The following is a 16,892-nucleotide window of genomic DNA, read 5'->3' as shown; positions in this document are numbered from 1 at the left end:
CGAGAGTGATCTCAACTGCCCGCCCGGCGTCGACGGTGAGCTGCGGTTTGTAATGCTCTCTGCACAGCAGTTTGCTGAGCCCGATGATGCTTGGTTGTAGCCGCGCACGTAGCTCTACGATTCGCTTATTCAGCAGCGGTTCGTACCTTGCGAGGAGATGCCATAACGTGTACCGAAGAGGTACCGAGAATACGTGGCGCACATCTCACATCGGCGTCGCGTTTATTGCGCACCTCATCTGAATAGCATCTCGTTGTCTGCGCCTGCGCGCGCGGCGTTTGCAGGCGCCTTAACTAGATGGCACCACCATACTGGCGGAGGCTCACGTCATCTGCGCCTGTGCGCCTGCCTAGGGCGCGTTTATCCTCCTAAGACCCCTTGTACAATACATTGCACATTGCCTTTAACATTTTTTTTTATTCACTCGGAAGCGATAACGCAAGATATTCATTCTGGGTATGAAGTACGGTGCATGTGTTACTGTTAAGAAGAGATTTACTCATATTCTTGTCGTCCACTTTCGAGGAATTTGACAATCAATTGATACAGACCTCTGTGTTGTACCAGATGGCCGAAAGCAGCCTTGAGGTGTGTTTCGAAATCACTGAGATTACGTGAAAATACCGGACGCGACAGCAACATGGCATTGTACTACACGTAGTTCCATCTTCATCTCTGCCTTTAGCAATGAAATGCAGTTTTTACCATAGAAAACATGAGGAGATGATGGACATTGTCATTTTCTTCACGTGCATGGAGACGCAGTTTTTGGCATCTAACCGCGGTATCTAAATTTTAAAAATTGGTTTTCAAGTTCATAACATAACAGCAAACAATAAAAGCCACCTTGAAGAACGATTATATCCAACAGCTGTGTTCGGGTCTCAGGAGGATATAGGGCCTTTTTCTGACGCTGATAGCAAGCGCTTGCGTGTCTCAGTGGTAAAGTATCCGACTCCCACGCAGCGGGCCTGGGCTCAATCCCGGCGGAGACCAGGTACTTTTCTTCGCATTTCGGGCGATAGCAGTTACGCAGCGGCGGCGGCGGACAAAACGCAAACCGAAACGGCTATTAGAATGAGCCCATAACAGCTTACGCTGTAAAAAATCAGAACCCCTTCCTTAAAGAAAGATCGTTTAACGTGAAGGTTTCTCCCATGCAAACTGTGCCAAAGTCCAAAGCCATCTACCATGCAACGAACCCAAGAAATGCTGAGCGATCCGATCCGATGCGATGCATATGTGATTTGATTGCTTGTTTAGGATTGTATTTATCGAACGTTGAGGTTGAATGAAGACACATTTCGTTAAGTCGCATAGCCTTTATTTTAGATCATGTATCGGTTGTTGACACACACACACACTTTCACGGACGACTCTACTCTTGCACAGTATTGCCTTGTGATCGCTGTGGTAGACGGTCAGAGGCTCTGCCGTTGCCGATACACGGGATCGGCCTTACGGGCACGATTGCGCTCGCGCTTATATACGTTCGCGTACGGCAGCTTCTTCTGCCGTGCGCTCCATCTGCGGCCTACCCATGGTGACGGCCGGGGATGCATTGCGTGACGCGCGTAATGCAATGCAGAAACATACAGATCGTCTGGGTAGTGTGGCGTTGCAGTTCCCATTGTTCTTACCAGTACGACTGCGACTGTAAACTGTAGTGTTCTACGATACGTATGTCATGCACCGTTGTTCTATTGCGGGCGCAGATACGCAGCCGCTGTTCCGTTGTGTGTGTAGATGTGCAAATAGTTCCATTGTGTAAGTTGGCTTTCCTGCAGTGTATTTTCGGCGCTCATGGACGAATTAGTGAGACATAGAAAGCTTCGCTTTAATAAGGTTGTTTCAGTTACTAAAGCGAAGCTCTCGTTGCTTACTATACCGGGTTTGCCGTCGTTCCTTGGTGTATCGCTGAGTCAGGACACAGCTAGCCGAATTCTACAGCACAGAGTTGACCAAATAAATCGTGCCAGTGAACGCACGCGTGTTCTGCGTAACCCGCCGCGGTGTCTCATTGGCTATAACGTTGCGTTACTAAACACGAGGTCGCGGCGTCGATTGCAGGCCGTGGCGGTCGCATTTAATTGTGGGCGGATTCCAAGAACGCTCTTGTACCGGGCATGGATGGGGTGCACGTTATTGAACCCCAGGTAATCCAAACTAATCCGGAGGTTCACACTAGGACGTGCCTCATAATCACGTTCTGATTTTGGGCCATGAAATCCCAGAATTTGAATTCCTGTGTAATAATATTCTTAATCACTTGACATTTGGATTTTGGATTTGGATTTTTACCTTCGGTTCACAGCAATCTCTAAAACACGAAGTTCATATTCGCAGAGCGCATTAGATTCAACGGCCTCTTTGCTTTTTTTTTAAATTTACTTTACTCGACTTTCCCCAGTCATAGCCCTGGAAAAATGCCACTGGGCCTGTTTCTCCTCCTGATTTAGAATTTCTGGTTTCTTTTCTTGTCTTACCCTTCTAGAAGAGTATTATGATGCAAATCCTGTTTCACTAGTTGTTCATCTTGTAACGTCCTAAATAAAGGCGCCCTTCCTGGTTCAGCTTCATGGAAAACAGATAACGATTTCGGCCACGCTTTCGCTCTTCGATGGAAGAGGAATGGTGCTTTACACTTTTGTTTTCTGTCACCTCATTTCGGCAGCAAAGTTTGGGCATGATCGCTGCGGTCTTGAGATAAGTTTCTCAATATCGAAGGGTGACGGCTTTCATATGAAATACCAGCGGGAAAAGTGCAAGAACAAGAACGAAAGAAGCAAATGGACAGGTGCTATCGGGAAGGCTTATAGCCACCAACGCACACCTGTCGCTATGGAAACCATGAATGGAAAGAAAAAAATGTAAATTCTACAGCGTTACGTGTCAAAACCGCAATGATTATGACGCGCACCGTAGTCGGGGACTCCGGAATAATTCCAATCTCCTGGAGTTTTTGATAACGCACACCTAAATCTAAGTATACACGAGAGTTTCTGCATTGCACCTCCATCGAATATGAGGCTGCCGCGGCCGGGAGTGAATCCGCAATTTCGAGCTCCGCAGCGCAACGTCTACCATGGCGGGTGATGGAAGTAATGGAAACTTAGGAGGCAACAAGGCGTCAGGCAGTCAGCCTTCGCAAGGCAACCCTTGTGCGACGCCGGTCTCTCCCTGCTTTCTCTCCTTCATGGCGCACATGGCGGGTTGAATCCTGGGAACAATGCTCCGTTCATTGTTCCTAGAAAAGTCAGGACGCTGTGTGGTTGTGACCACTTTGCCTCTTCCTCTGGCACGCTCCAGTTTCAGTTACCGCGGTGACCACAAAGCATAGGACTTTAGTTGTGAAATCAAAGAGGCCTAAAATACATTTTTTTTTTCTCTTTCTCTTTCACCGCATTACAAGAATTTTTGTTCGTGCTTCGTTTTTTTTTTTTCTTTTTCTCTACACTCCACGGCTTCATAATAATGTGGTGCCCCGCATTCGCAGGAGATCGAGGCGATCTACGTGAAGACGCCAACGCCCCTCATTCACTACATGCTGGCCGTGCTAGTGATGTTGGTGCAGCAGTTCTCCGGCGTCAACGCAATCCTGCTCTTCGCCTGCGGTCCACTTCACGCGGGCTTCGGATACGCCTCGCACGACACATTCATCGTGCTGTCGTCCTTGCAGGTATTTGCTTGCAGTATGCTTGTTCCGTAGAAACGATCCTATTTGAAAATGAACTTCACTGCGAGATACTTTAAGTGGCACTTCTATATATGACAGCACTACATGCCTAAGCTTCCGCAGCGTTCTCGGCTATAGGTATCAAACGTAGCATACTATGCGGAACAAGCGAAACCTGTACGCGAGAAATCTCAAAGCTGAGCCTTTTACCTAATTCTTATTTTATTGCGATATTAATTATGTGGACTCTCCAGGCGCACCCCTGCCATCGGCGTCGCTGTGAGGTTCCGATTAAAATCCAAGAACGATAAAATCGTCGCCACGTGACGTATCCTGTGTATGCGAGTAAAGGCGTGCGAGGGTTAGCTGGCGATCGCGGCTCAATCTCCCACACGCAAGTGAAGAGAGCGGGGAGGAAGCGCGCCGTCTTCCGCTGCGCACAAGGCCCGGGGGGAGGGGGGAGCGTTCTACTCGGGGCGGCCCTTGCATCTTGAAAGCCATCTGCGACGCGCACATAGTCCGCCCTTCGCTGTGTTTTCGCGGCTTCGTTCGCGTTGATGCGAGCGGCGGCGCGAAGGTCAATTCTCGCTGCTGCTGCCGCGTTTCCTCATGGCAGCTTTCTGACAGCGAGTTTCCGCGGTAATCGAGCGAGATGTGCTCACGTTCGCTTGTGCGTGCGTGAACCCATGCTTCTCAATTTAGTTAGTATGCGCTGTGTTTACAAGTTTATGCAGCCGATAAAACTACTACCCTAACTTCGTATAGCTGTCCACTAAATTGCTAGTAGTAAGTGGTTCGCGAGGAAAGGGAAAGGTTGACGCTAAATTGCTATCGCAATCGATGCTTCGCCTTTCGGGCGAAACTGACGCTTATTTAATTGGAGGAGGCGAATTTTCGACATTCCTATAATTGGCACGTCGGCGTCCAATATGTTGTTCTGTGAGAGTGAAAATAATTTGCGCGGTTATGCTTAAAGTCGGGCGACGAATTTCTTGCAACAAGTCCTTATATTTTGCGGTTCCCTTTTCTTTGCAGTACTAAACGTGCCTGTGCCGCCGGGTTTGATGGAAACTCGTGTGTCATCAAACTTAGCTTTTACATTGAGTGCCTCATCTATGCTTAAGAGGTGTGGCGTTTGAAATCTCAAGGCTAGCTATTTCAATCGCATTAATTCCACCTTTCCCACAAATACAGTAAAGAAGGTTGGGCTGGCATAATTTTACGACGAATTCTTTCAAACTAATGCATACTTCTTTTTTTATCTACCGCTCACGGCTAGCTGGCAGATCCTATAGTACTAACGCATAGGGTCACAGTTTGTCAATCAAATGTGTAGTTAGTTTTGTGTTCAGTGAGCTACTTTATTGTTGCTTTTGTCATTTATTGAGAAAGGCATTGCGCATCTACCTACACCTACTGCGCTGTATTAGCGGCTGTGCGGTTGCGCTGCTAAGCACGAGGTCGCGGGTTCAAATCCCGGCGCCTAGAAGAAAAAGCTTTCTTATGTTTGTTATGTACTGCAATAATAAAATCTGACGCTTAAGTCATCGTTAAATTAGCGAACGTCGGTAGAATGTTTCTATCATTTGCTTCGTTGAGAAATGAAATCGCAGCATCTTTCAATGTTTTTTTTTTTTTTTTGTTCAGCTACGCTGCGTGCTAGTCGTGCGTGTCCTATAGAGTTGTGGTGTGTTTTGTGATAGAAAACAATTTTATTCTCTTACGTAATTTCGAGGGCAAAAATTAGTCTTGACCATTTTGACTATGCGCGTCGCTAGGTCAAACTATGAATGGTTGTTGCACAGTGACACTCAAAAAGCGTGTCTAGTACATTAGATGCCTTAAAGTGTTCTATTTTCGTATTTGTGATAGTGTGAAAACAACGCAAATGTAGAAATTACAGGTTAAATTTGAGATGGCAATAATCGTTTAATTGCAAGTCACCAGGATCGCGGTATTGTAGCGATGCCTTCCGCTCGTTTCTATGCCATTATTATACACCGTTCACGGCTGGCTCATCCCATTCAGAACGCTGGCGGAGCGTCGCCCTGACTATAGTGACGAAGCGGAAAAGGCGCAAGATGGAATGGCATCGGGAACGGCATCGCTACAACAAAATAGTGGCCCATATGATCGTTCGAAGTAACAAGGATGCAGCTGAGACAAATCTCCATGGTTCCCATCATTGCCATGCTGGATAAAGCACTCTATCGGTGTCGCACATAAACAATACTGACAGTTTTTCCTGTAGTATTACTCAACATGAATCTGTTTTAATTATAAAGCAGCGTCTGAAATTCGCAAAGCCTGAAATTCGCAAAGGCGACAAATTAAAAGCTATATGTCAGTGGTCAAACCCAACGGAAAAACGTTGTATCTCATTCTTATGCGGTCAACATGCCAAAACCTTTCGTTGAAAGCGCATCTGAGAGTGCCCCAATCTAGCCCTCCACAAACGTAGAGACGTAGTTTTTTTGCGAACCTCACGGGCGTTGATAAAGCCATGAAAGATAACATGCTGTAGAACTGTTTCGAACGCAAATTGCAAGAATGTATGCAAGCGTTAAGAATTAGCATGTGTGTTCTAAGCCGTCCACCAAGCGCACTGCAAGAGCTAATAGCAAAATGCAATATGACACACTCGTTTACGGTATACTCAAAATTTTGTTTTTGACTTCTTCGTTTTTCCAATAAAGAAATGTCGTTGAATATATCCATGATTTCAGTAGGAACGAAAACCATTTTAGTGAGTTTGACGGAAGTGGCGAAAACAGCAAGACAATAGCTTCGTGATGTTGCGGCGCTCAAGATTGTGCTTGACACTCGTGTTTGACCTCGGTTGCAGCTGGTGACGACCGCAGTAGCTGCTCAGCTGCTGGACGTCGTGGGGCGTTTGAAACCGCTGGCGGTGTCCGTGGTCGTGAGCACTGGGAGCGTGATGGCCTTGGGCGGCGTTTACTTCGGCGTCTCGCACGATGAGCCGGCGTTCGATGCGCACCTCGCCGCTCGCATCACCGTAGTCTGCAAGGTGAGCTATAGTGCCGATGCAAAACAAAAGAGGCATAGTTCCGCATAGCAGCACGCCTTTCATAGGCCGATACCACCAACTTCTCAAGTACAGAACTTATTTGCCATGCGCACACTGTTGTCCGCTATAGCATCCAAAAGTGTACACGCGAAGACGTCATCACTGTGAGAGTGTGATGCACAAACATCCGCACAAATAACCAAGCGCAGATGTTGAATTATGAATCAGTGGCTATAGCGCTCAGCTTCCAACTATACATTTCCAAGCAAACACGATTTCAATCCCCTTGGTGGTGACGGTGGTGGTGGCGGTGGGTAAAGTTTTCTTTTAAAGCATTAGCTTTTCTTAGCTCGTTTCTCGATTTGTTGTCGTCGGTGTTGCCGTCCGCAAAGGTACTCCTTGGGCGTGCGCCCGAAGGTGCTTCCAGTGAGCCCATTTCGGTCATGGTTCTCTCTAGCACCACTAGACGGTGTTGTCCTATGCTCATCGCTATAGGGTACCTCGATACCAAGCCCGGCTTTCAGGGTGGGGTCATGTTATCTGTCGGCTCCATATTGATTCACACCTGCGTCGTGCCAGCTTCGAGTGTCTAGGAAAGTCGTCGCGATTTTGCCAATATCGTCCACATTGGTCCGCGAAAAGTGAGTCAAATGTCGGAATTCGGTAAAATTACCTGTTCGCTTTCGTAATATATTTGCAAGAAAGATTTAGACCCAAAATTAGGCATTTGAGAGGCAGGCTTATTCGGGAGCTCCTAACCATTTACATTATACGGAATAATCGTATTATTGCGATTAGCACTCTTTACCTACTTCAGCCTATCTATCTATCTATCCATCTGACGCCAGCCCAACCTATCCAAGTTGTCATTCTAGCTCAGACCACGTACTAGGTATGTGCTGTTGGTCGCGATGCCGTGGTGCCCTTTCCATCGTCGTCATTCGAGCTTCTTGATGTGACTATCGTCACACCATTGTACTGTCACCCCTCTACACAGGCCGAGTGGCTCAAGTTGTGCTTTACCTGGTCCAATAGGTACGTGCTCCCAGTCGTGAAGCGGTCGTAGTCGTTTAAGTTTTATCATCCGACATCATACTGTCTTCATGCATTCATTGTCACGCCGTTGTCATGATGCTGTCGTGGTCGTTCTGTCGTCGGCACTGCAGCTTCGTCATCCGAGCCACGTCATGCTGCCTTGGTCACGCCGTCGTCGTCATACATTCTTCCTGATACAGACGTCGTCATGCACTCGCCTTCATCCCATTGTCCTCGTGCACTTGTCAAGCCAGCGTTGGCATTGCGTCGTCGTCAAACATTCGTCGTTATGCAGTCATCGACATGCAGTCGTCGGGATGCTGTCGCGGTCATTCTGTCATCGTCATTGTAACTCAACTCACAACTTAAAACGTCGTCACATTCGTCGCAATACCGCTGTCGCCACACCGTCGTCATCACGCTGTCGTTTTACCATCGTTGTCACTTCAGTAACGTCATACCAAATTTCATCGTGCTGTCGTCGTCACAGTGTCCTTTTACAATAGTCATTCCTTGGGACACGACAACCCATTGTCACCATTTCATCGTCATCATACTCAGTTTGTCGTTCCTTTGACAGTCATTTCTTCTGCGTCATTCTATGGTAATCATGCTTCTTTCATTCAATCGTGTATACGCCGCCGTTGTCATGCCATCCTGGTATCATGTTATCAGACAGTCACTGCCATGCAATCGTCGTTATACACTCGCTCGTTTTAGGCATAATTGGGCCGAAAGGACAAGCACAAGACACATAATGGCAGCCACCAGATTCAAGAATAGAAGTTGTGTAGCAGGGAAAAAAAAGCACCTCACGACCTTTGCATTATTTTGTCATCAACAGCTTTGATTTCCTGAAGAGGGTAAATATGAATTATTTTAAGATCAAACATTTCTTCACCGAGAAAAGTTATTCGACATCGTACAATTTCATTAGAGAATTGACATGGTACTGCTGGTGCACTCGTATTTGACTTTTTAGGAACATTTCTTTTAAAGAAGTATCGATGAAGAACTGGCGCATGTTGCTTTTCGTAACCTATGGTTTTTGTGCCCTGAACCAGCAATCTCGTTAGAGCACCTAAGTTGTGACTGTTTTGAACAGAAGTACCAGGCATTGCCGGAGTAAAATTAACAGATTTTGTACTCTGAAGCGCATTCAGAGCTTCATACATTGTTTCATTCGCTCAAGGTGGCTCTACAAGCGTGCACCTTCGTAATACTCATTCTTCCATTTATTGATGGATGTGGTGTAGCTTGTTAAATGTGCACAGAGCTTAAAAGATACTTGCTTCGTCAATTCAAGCAAGAGTGCGCACGGACCAATCGCAGGTCATCTTCACTATCGGTTTCTCTCTCGGTCTCGGTCCGGCGTCCTGGGCTCTCGCCGTCGAACTGGCACCGCTACGTAACAACGGGTTCGAGTTCGGAAGCGTGTGCGCTTTCCATTGGGCCTCGGCGCTCGCCATCATCAGCATGTTCAGCATCGTGGGCACCACGACTGCGTCACTGGCCCTGCTGGTCTTCTTATCCGCCGCCGTTACGTTCGCGGGCGGCATGACCGCCTTAAAACTACTGCCGGACACGCGATGCGTCAGCCTCGAGGGAATCCTACTGCGAGGCCAGGCTGAAGGGACCACCCGCAGGGCGTCGGACATTATGGATGCGCTCAAACCACCCGACGCACTGCAGCAGATGACCAAGACAGAACATGAAGACCACAAGCCACTGCGAGGCGAACACAAAAGGCACCAGCCCAAAGAGGAAGCGCACCATTCGGCTGGCCGATTGTCCGCTACGAGCGCCTCCAAGTCAAAGGCCAAAGCTCACGCTAAGTCTACGGCCAAGCCTCAAGCAACGGCAGAACCTAGAGCTAAGCCCGAGGCCAGGGCTAAAGATGGCGCTGTGGAAGCGGTTGCGTCCCGTGAGGCTGAGGTTAAGTCCGGCATGCTGAGGACGGAAACGCCCGTCGTTTCGCCCGTTGAAGAAGCTCCGGAGAAGCAGGAAATTTCAGGCAGCGACGAGGAAGAGCAACCGTAGGCGCCTCTCGCTCGTACAGCATGGCGCCGGACGTTCGAGGTGTCAGCTCGGTTGGCGAGTGACATGAGACAATTGCTCCAAGACGCTGGACGGTGGCTGTGTGAGATGCGGCGCATATTGCGTAACGCCATCTACTCCCGTGTAATTTTTCATTCTTCTGCTTCGAACGGCTCTGTTTTGCTCGTTTCAAATTTTTATTGAACTTTATTTCATGTCATAAAGTCAAATGTCAAGTGACACGAACGCACGACTTACTTACTGTCAGTGTTTGTGCTACTCTTTAGTGACTTTTGAGTTAGGAATTTATGCTGCGTAATGTTTTGTTTTCTTCCTTATAAGTAACTTGACCCCTTTAAGGTACCGTGGTATGTATAGGCATGATGCGCCTATAATACAAAAGTAATATAGGAACTACCAACACTATAGGCACTACCAACAATTCTTTTTAACAACCAATAGTAAGGAGCACTGCTGAAGTGTGTGCACAAAGAAAGATGCCGGCATTTTTTTTTTTTGTTTAATAAAGATGTTTTGTGTACAAGGCCTTTGTAACACTTCTTTGCATCGTTAATAGAGTTACAGCATGATTTCAAGTAAATCCATTCGTTTTCATCGCCAAACATTTTTTATCGGTGCTTAAGGAAACGTTGCTGCCCGTAGCTGGCTCCTGTTAGTTTTTTATTGACTGTTAAGCTCAAAACTGCAGAATTGTATGTACAGCTCTATAGTTCACTTACAAACAGCATAAATTCACGAAAACATATTATTGCGATAGCAATTATATGGACACTTCAACCGCATTTCTGCCGTCGCTATCGCCGTGAGGTTCCGTATAAAGTCCGAGGGTGATAAAATCGTCGCCGCGCGCCGTATGCGCGAGTGAACCCCCGCGCGCTATCACGGAGAGCGAACGCACGGCTGCGTTGTAGTGCACGTTAAAGAACCCCAGGTGGTCAAAATTAATCCGGAGCCCTGCACTACGGCGTGCCTCATAATCAGAACTGGTTTTGGCACGTAAAACACCAGGAAGAAGAAGAAGCGAACGCACGGCGGAAAGCAAACGCGACCTCATTGCCTGTCAAAGATATTCTGAATTGCGAAAAAGAACATTAAATGTTCAAAATTTACTATCATTGGGGGCCTCTACCCTTGGGCACAGCGACGGGAAGGTTGTAGATGCCATCCAGAATTACATTACAGGGTCAGAAAGATTTAGATGACAGAATCACGGCTTAGGGTACCGAAATATTTTTACAAACTTGATGACTTGCTGTCTACTTCTTTTTTTTAGTCATCATTTACTCCTTTATTCTATTCAAGTCATTTGATATATTCTAATTATTCATTCTCAGATGCGTATATATTCCCACATTTATGTTTGTATTGTTTTATACATCTCCCTTCTGATTGTTATTTCAAACTACCCGGTTCTTGGCCAATCCCCCAGAGTGGGTATGTGCCAGTAAATCCAAGGCTCTACATCTACATCTACAAACGCGACCGTCGCCGTGGGGTATGGGAGGGAGGGAGGGAGGGAGGGAGGGAGGGAGGGAGGGAGGCGGGGCGACGCTGTGCTGCTTCATCAAATGCTTATCTTGCAACCGGGCGCAAGCAAAACTGGCCACTCAATCTCCCACGCGAAAGCGAGAAAGCGGGAAGGCAGCGCGGGAGGGAGGGGGAGGGCAGCTTCTCCTCTGCCAACAACTTCTCCTCTGCACAACTCCTCTGCACTCCAGCCTCCACACCGCACCAGACTTGTAAAGCTGTGCTTGAATTGCTGTAAATTACAAGACTCGGACTTTCGTCTGTAGTAGTCCTACTTTGTGTTTGATGTGAGGTGTCCTGATGTGCCTTCCTATTCTCTATCATGTTGGCTCCCTCTTTTTTTCCCTTTTATTGCGATAGCAATTATAGGGGCAGTCCCGGCGAATTTCCGCCGTCGGCGTCGCCGTGATGTTCCGTATACAGTCCAAGTGCGACAATGATGATGTAGGTGCCAGGAAAAGCATGCGAGGGTGAGCCGAGAAGAGTGTTGGCTTGGTGTGCGCAGTCTTTCTGCTCACCGAGTTTTGTGCGCGCAAGGGGAGGCGGGAAGTGAGAGCATGGTAACGTGATTAGGAGTGCACTAAAGGGGAGAGGGGAAAGGCGCGGCAAGTAAGCACGCCTCTCCCCTTTAGGCCCGGCCATGGCTCCGCTCCGCGTGGCTGAGTGCGGCTCTGCGCGTCCTATTTCGGAGGAAATCTGCGGCGAGTGAAAAGTTTGGCGAGCCGGCACTCACTCCTGGCTGGTGGTTTCGTGTGCAGTGCCTTCCCATGCCCCTAGTGTGAGAGGTCGCCTAATCTCAAGTTTCCGAGACACGTTGAAGCGAGAGGCAGTCCGAAGCGTTCGCTCGCCGCCGTATACCGCTCATCATCACGCCAGCATTGTGACAGCGAGTGTCCGCGGTCATCGAGTGAGATTTGTTCATGCTTTGCTTGTTAATTTAGTAGGCGAATGCCTACAGCAACTTCATCATTCATCATCATCAGCCTATATTTATGTCCACTGCAGGACGAAGGCCTCTCCCTGCGATCTCCAATTGCCCCTGTCTTGCGCTAGCGTATTTTCAACTTGCGCCTGCGAATTTCCTAACCTCATCATCCCACCTGACTTTCTGCCGTCCTCAACTGCGCTTCCCTTCTCTTGGTATTCATTCTGTCCACCGGTTCCACCGGTCATCCATCCTACGCATTACATGGCCTGCCCAGCTCCATTTCTTCCGCTTAATGTCAACTAGAATATCGTCTACCCTCGTTTGTTCTCTGATCCACACCGCTCTCTTCCTGTCTCTTAACGTTACTCCTAAGATTTTTCGTTCCATCGCTCTTTGTGCGGTCCTTAACTTGTTCTCGAGCTTCTTTCTTAACCTCCAAGTTTCTGCCCCATATGTTAGCACCGGTAGAATGCAATGATTGTACACTTTTCTTTTCAACGACAGTGGTAAGCTCCCAGTCAGGATTTGGCAATGCCTGCCGTATGCACTCCAACCCAATTTTATTCTTCTGTAAATTTCTTTCTCCTGATCAGGGTCCCCTGTGAGTAATTGACCTAGATAAACATATTCCTTTACAGACTCTAGAGGCTGACTGGCGATCCTGAATTCTTGTTCCCTTGCCAGGCTATTGAACATTATCTTTGTCTTCTGCATATTCATCTTCCACACAATTCTTGCACTTTCTCGATGTAGGTCCTCAATCATTTGTTGTAATTCCTCTCCATTGTTGCTCAATGGGACAATGTCATCTGCAAACCGAAGGTTGCTGAGATATTCGCCGTCGATCCTCACTCCTAATCCTTCCCAGTCTAAGAACTTGAATACTTCTTCTAAGCATGCAGTGAATAGCATTGGAGAGATTGTGTCTCCTTGCCTGACCCCTTTCTTGATAGGTATCTTTCTACTTTTCTTGTGGAGAACCAATGTAGCTGTGGAATCCTTGTAGATATTTGCTAAGATATTCACGTATGCCTCCTCTACTCCTTGATTACGCAATGCCTCTATGACTGCTGGTATCTCTACTGAATCGAATGCCTTTTCATAATCTATGAAAGCCATATAGAGAGGTTGATTGTACTCCGCAGATTTCTCGATTACCTGATTTATGGCATAGATATGGTCCATCGTAGAATATCCCTTCCTGAAGCCAGCCTGTTCTCTTGGTTGACTGAAGTCTAGTGTTGCCCTGATTCTATTGGAAATTATCTTGGTAAATATTTTGTAGAATACTGAAAGCAAGCTAATGGGTCTGTAATTCTTCAATTCTTTAACGTCTCCCTTCTTATGGGTAAGTATAATGTTGGCGTTCTTCCAGCTCTCTGGTACACTTGAAGTTGTGAGGCATTGCGTATAAAGGGCCGCAAGCTTTTCAAGCATGATATCTCCTCCATCTTTGAATTAATCTACTGTTATTCCATCTTCTCCAGGCGCTTTTCCCCTGGTCATGTCTTTCAAGGCCCTTCTAACTTCATCGCTAGTTATAGAAGGAGCTTCTGTATCCGGTTCATCACTATTTCGAATGAAAGAAGCTTGGCTGTTTTGGCTACTGTACAGGTCAGTATAGAATTCTTCTGCTGCTTTTACTATGTCATCGAAATGCTGATGATATTATCATGCTTATCTTTCAGTGCATACATCTTGCCTTGTCCTATGCCTAGTTTTCGTCTTACTGATTTCATGCTGCGACCATATTTTACGGCTTCCTCAATTTTTCCCACGTTATAATTTCGAATATTCCTTACTTTCTTCTTGTTGATCAGTTTTGACAGTTCAGCGAATTCTATCTGATCTCTTGAGTTGGACACTTTCATGTTTTGTCGTTTCTGGTGGCGTGGAGCAGAGGTAGAACACCCGACTTCAAATCTGAAGGTCGTAAGTTCGAATCCTGCTCCATTCCACTACATTTTCAGGCATGGAGTGGTGCCTGACACCAGCAAAAAAATATATTGCCGAGAACTAGTGGGCTATTCTAGTTCAGGTGCAACCAAACTAGGAAGGCCCATTAAGCTTCATCAGTCACATCCCTCACCAGAACAGGAATTGGCCTCCCTGGTGCAGTATTCGGCCACTACCTCCCTGATGACTACAGCAACTTATAAGACCGATAAAACTACCGGACCCTTACTTCGTGTAGTTGTGTAATGCTTTGCTATCGCTAAATATGCTTCGCTTCGGGCAAAACTGCGACTTTGTTTTAAAGTGTTTATGCCTCGACGAAACACCCTTGTCAACCACAGAAACACTCTGGCGGAAATAAACCTATCGAAAAACCTATCGGAAACTAGCGTCTCGTACACTTGGTATATACCAAAATTGGCATCGAAGGTTACGAATGTATGACTAACATGAATGAGAAGCCATGACATCAATACCATCACATGGTCGTCAGTTACGTCACGATTAACGACAGCAAAATCACGTGTGGCGCATAGCCGCATTGCATATGTGGGTATTCGTTGAGGCAGTCCAGACGGCAGAAAACTAGGTGGGTGATGAAGTTAGGAAATTTGCAGGCGGAAGTTGGAATCAGATTGCGCAACACAGGGTTAATTGGAAATCGCAGGGAGAGGCCTTCGTCCTGCAGTGGACATGAATATAGACTGATGATGATGATAATTACAACAACCCATTTCGTTTTCTTTTTTGATGATAAGATCGTACCGTTCGAACCTGCGAACTGTGTTACTCCAATCTATACAGCACAATATAACGCGAAAATTACGGAGCACAGCATGGGCATTGGTCAAAGGTACAGCGGTGAGTTATGTCCCTGGAGAGCTATTATTGGCTGAAGCCATGCTCTGGAGTCTACCTATAAAATTACATCTAGGTGAAATAACTTATTTGAAGCCAGTGGTAAAGTGTGAAAGACAGGATAGGAAACAGGTGAAAGAAAAAGCCATGTCTCCTCCGCTTCTCCACCACAAAAGAGCACTCCGTCAACATACGAAGGCGAGATGCATAGGTCGGCCTACTCACTCACGAGTACACTGATTAATACTCGCCTTACACTCATTTCCCAGTCGACAGATAGATACAATAGTGATTGACGAAGAGTGTGAGCGGCCGTGAGTATGAACGAAACTCGGGTACGGTGATTTTGAATGGACGTTTGCACGGACCTAAGTGACTGTCGATGTGTGTGTGAGTGGACGTATTCATGCGAGTTGGTGTGGGTAAGTATGAGTGGAAGTGACTATGAACACGAGTGAGTGCGAATATGAGCGAGTGAGTGAATGCAGTCTCGTATCAGTACGTGTACACATGCATGAGTGTGAGCACGTAGCCTGCAAAAATATTGGTGAATTAGTACGAGTGAGTATCCGCCTATTATGCCTACCTACGATGACATGAACTAGTAATGACACTGAAGAAAGTTTTCTCCGCAAAATCAGATTACGCACGCGCTTCGGTGAATATTTGTTCCAACTGATACCAGACGAAATAGTGCAAGACTTACTGCGGTATAGATGGCTTGCATTGACGTCATTGTAGCCGCCAGTTGGTGCACGATGATAAGCTGGGTCCGTAACGTTACGCGAAAGCTTTCAATAAAATGTATTGGACTGAAGTGCTCGTAGTCGCCATGTTGGTGCCTCAAAACGGTGATAAGGTGGGTGCGTGGCGTCACGTGAAAGCTATCAATAATAACGTTTTTTTTTCTTTTTTTCACGTGCAGCTGAAAGCAATCATGTTGTTTTCTTTCAATATATTCGTCTTTTTGCTGTTTTCATTCCATCAGTCGGAAGGCTCGAAGCGATATGATTACGTGATCATGCGCCAGCTCCTGCCAAGTCGTCACTTCTCGTGAGTACGCGCTATGCTAACTACTTCATATTGTTCACAGTTTTATTTCGTTGGCGCTCAGTACCTTGCGGCTATTCATAGTGGAATTTCTTGCTGCGCGCGTTTGTATTTCTAAAAATGAGTACATAAATGCCGCTCGACTTCACTTTTCCATGCACAGAAAGAACCGCCACATTTGCAGGGTAGAGAACTGAAGGGTCTGGAAGAGAATGAAACCATTTGATGGGTGTCGTAGTAGCTGCTACATGTAGGAAGAAAAGTAAGAGGAAGATTCCCGCAGCAGGTCCTGGATTGCACAAAGGTAAGGAGCCTTGTCAATAAGTGAAGAAACGCGATTTACTGGCGTAAAGAAATGTTAGTCAGGAGCAGGAGGAATAAACTTTATTTTTGTACAGCACAGATTGTGAGACCTAGGCCTCTACCTAGATGACGGCCTCGAGCCCTTGGACTCTGGTGGCATCTTCGGCCTACTGGTTGCCCTGTAAGAAGACAATTGCTAGTGTGCTTTCTTTTTGTGTGTGTGCCTGGTGTTTCTATATATTTTAGGTGCGAAAACCTTATGCGCTCGGGCTGTCGGCGTCTCCTGTCGTCATCGTCACAGTAAATCACCCGCAATCACGCGCTCTGCGCTCGGGCTGTCGGCGTAAGCGGGGTTTCATGTCCTACATAACACACACTTCATGACATTCATGTCATGCCCTAAATCTATGTCATACACTCTTGTATATACCGTATGCCAATTTTGGTACATTCCAGTTAACGAAACGTTGAAT

At 46.8% G+C, this 16,892-nt stretch overlaps 1 protein-coding gene across 1 annotated transcript; it reads left to right on the top strand.

Annotated features, from left to right (window-relative positions):
- The first annotated feature begins 2,126 nt into the window (after positions 1-2,126).
- On the top strand, positions 2,127-9,779 carry LOC119444919 (facilitated trehalose transporter Tret1-like). The gene is made up of 4 exons (XM_037709257.1): positions 2,127-2,156; positions 3,497-3,679; positions 6,522-6,704; positions 9,072-9,779. The coding sequence occupies exons 1-4, from the start codon at positions 2,127-2,129 to the stop codon at positions 9,777-9,779; spliced, it is 1,104 nt and encodes a 367-aa protein (XP_037565185.1).
- The last annotated feature ends 7,113 nt before the right edge of the window (positions 9,780-16,892 follow it).

Source organism: Dermacentor silvarum, chromosome 3 (genome assembly GCF_013339745.2).
Source record: "Dermacentor silvarum isolate Dsil-2018 chromosome 3, BIME_Dsil_1.4, whole genome shotgun sequence".
In the NCBI taxonomy this organism is placed as follows: Eukaryota; Metazoa; Arthropoda; class Arachnida; order Ixodida; family Ixodidae; genus Dermacentor; species Dermacentor silvarum.
The sequence above is the reverse complement of the archived record's forward strand: the minus strand, read 5'-3'. Positions and strand labels throughout refer to the sequence as shown.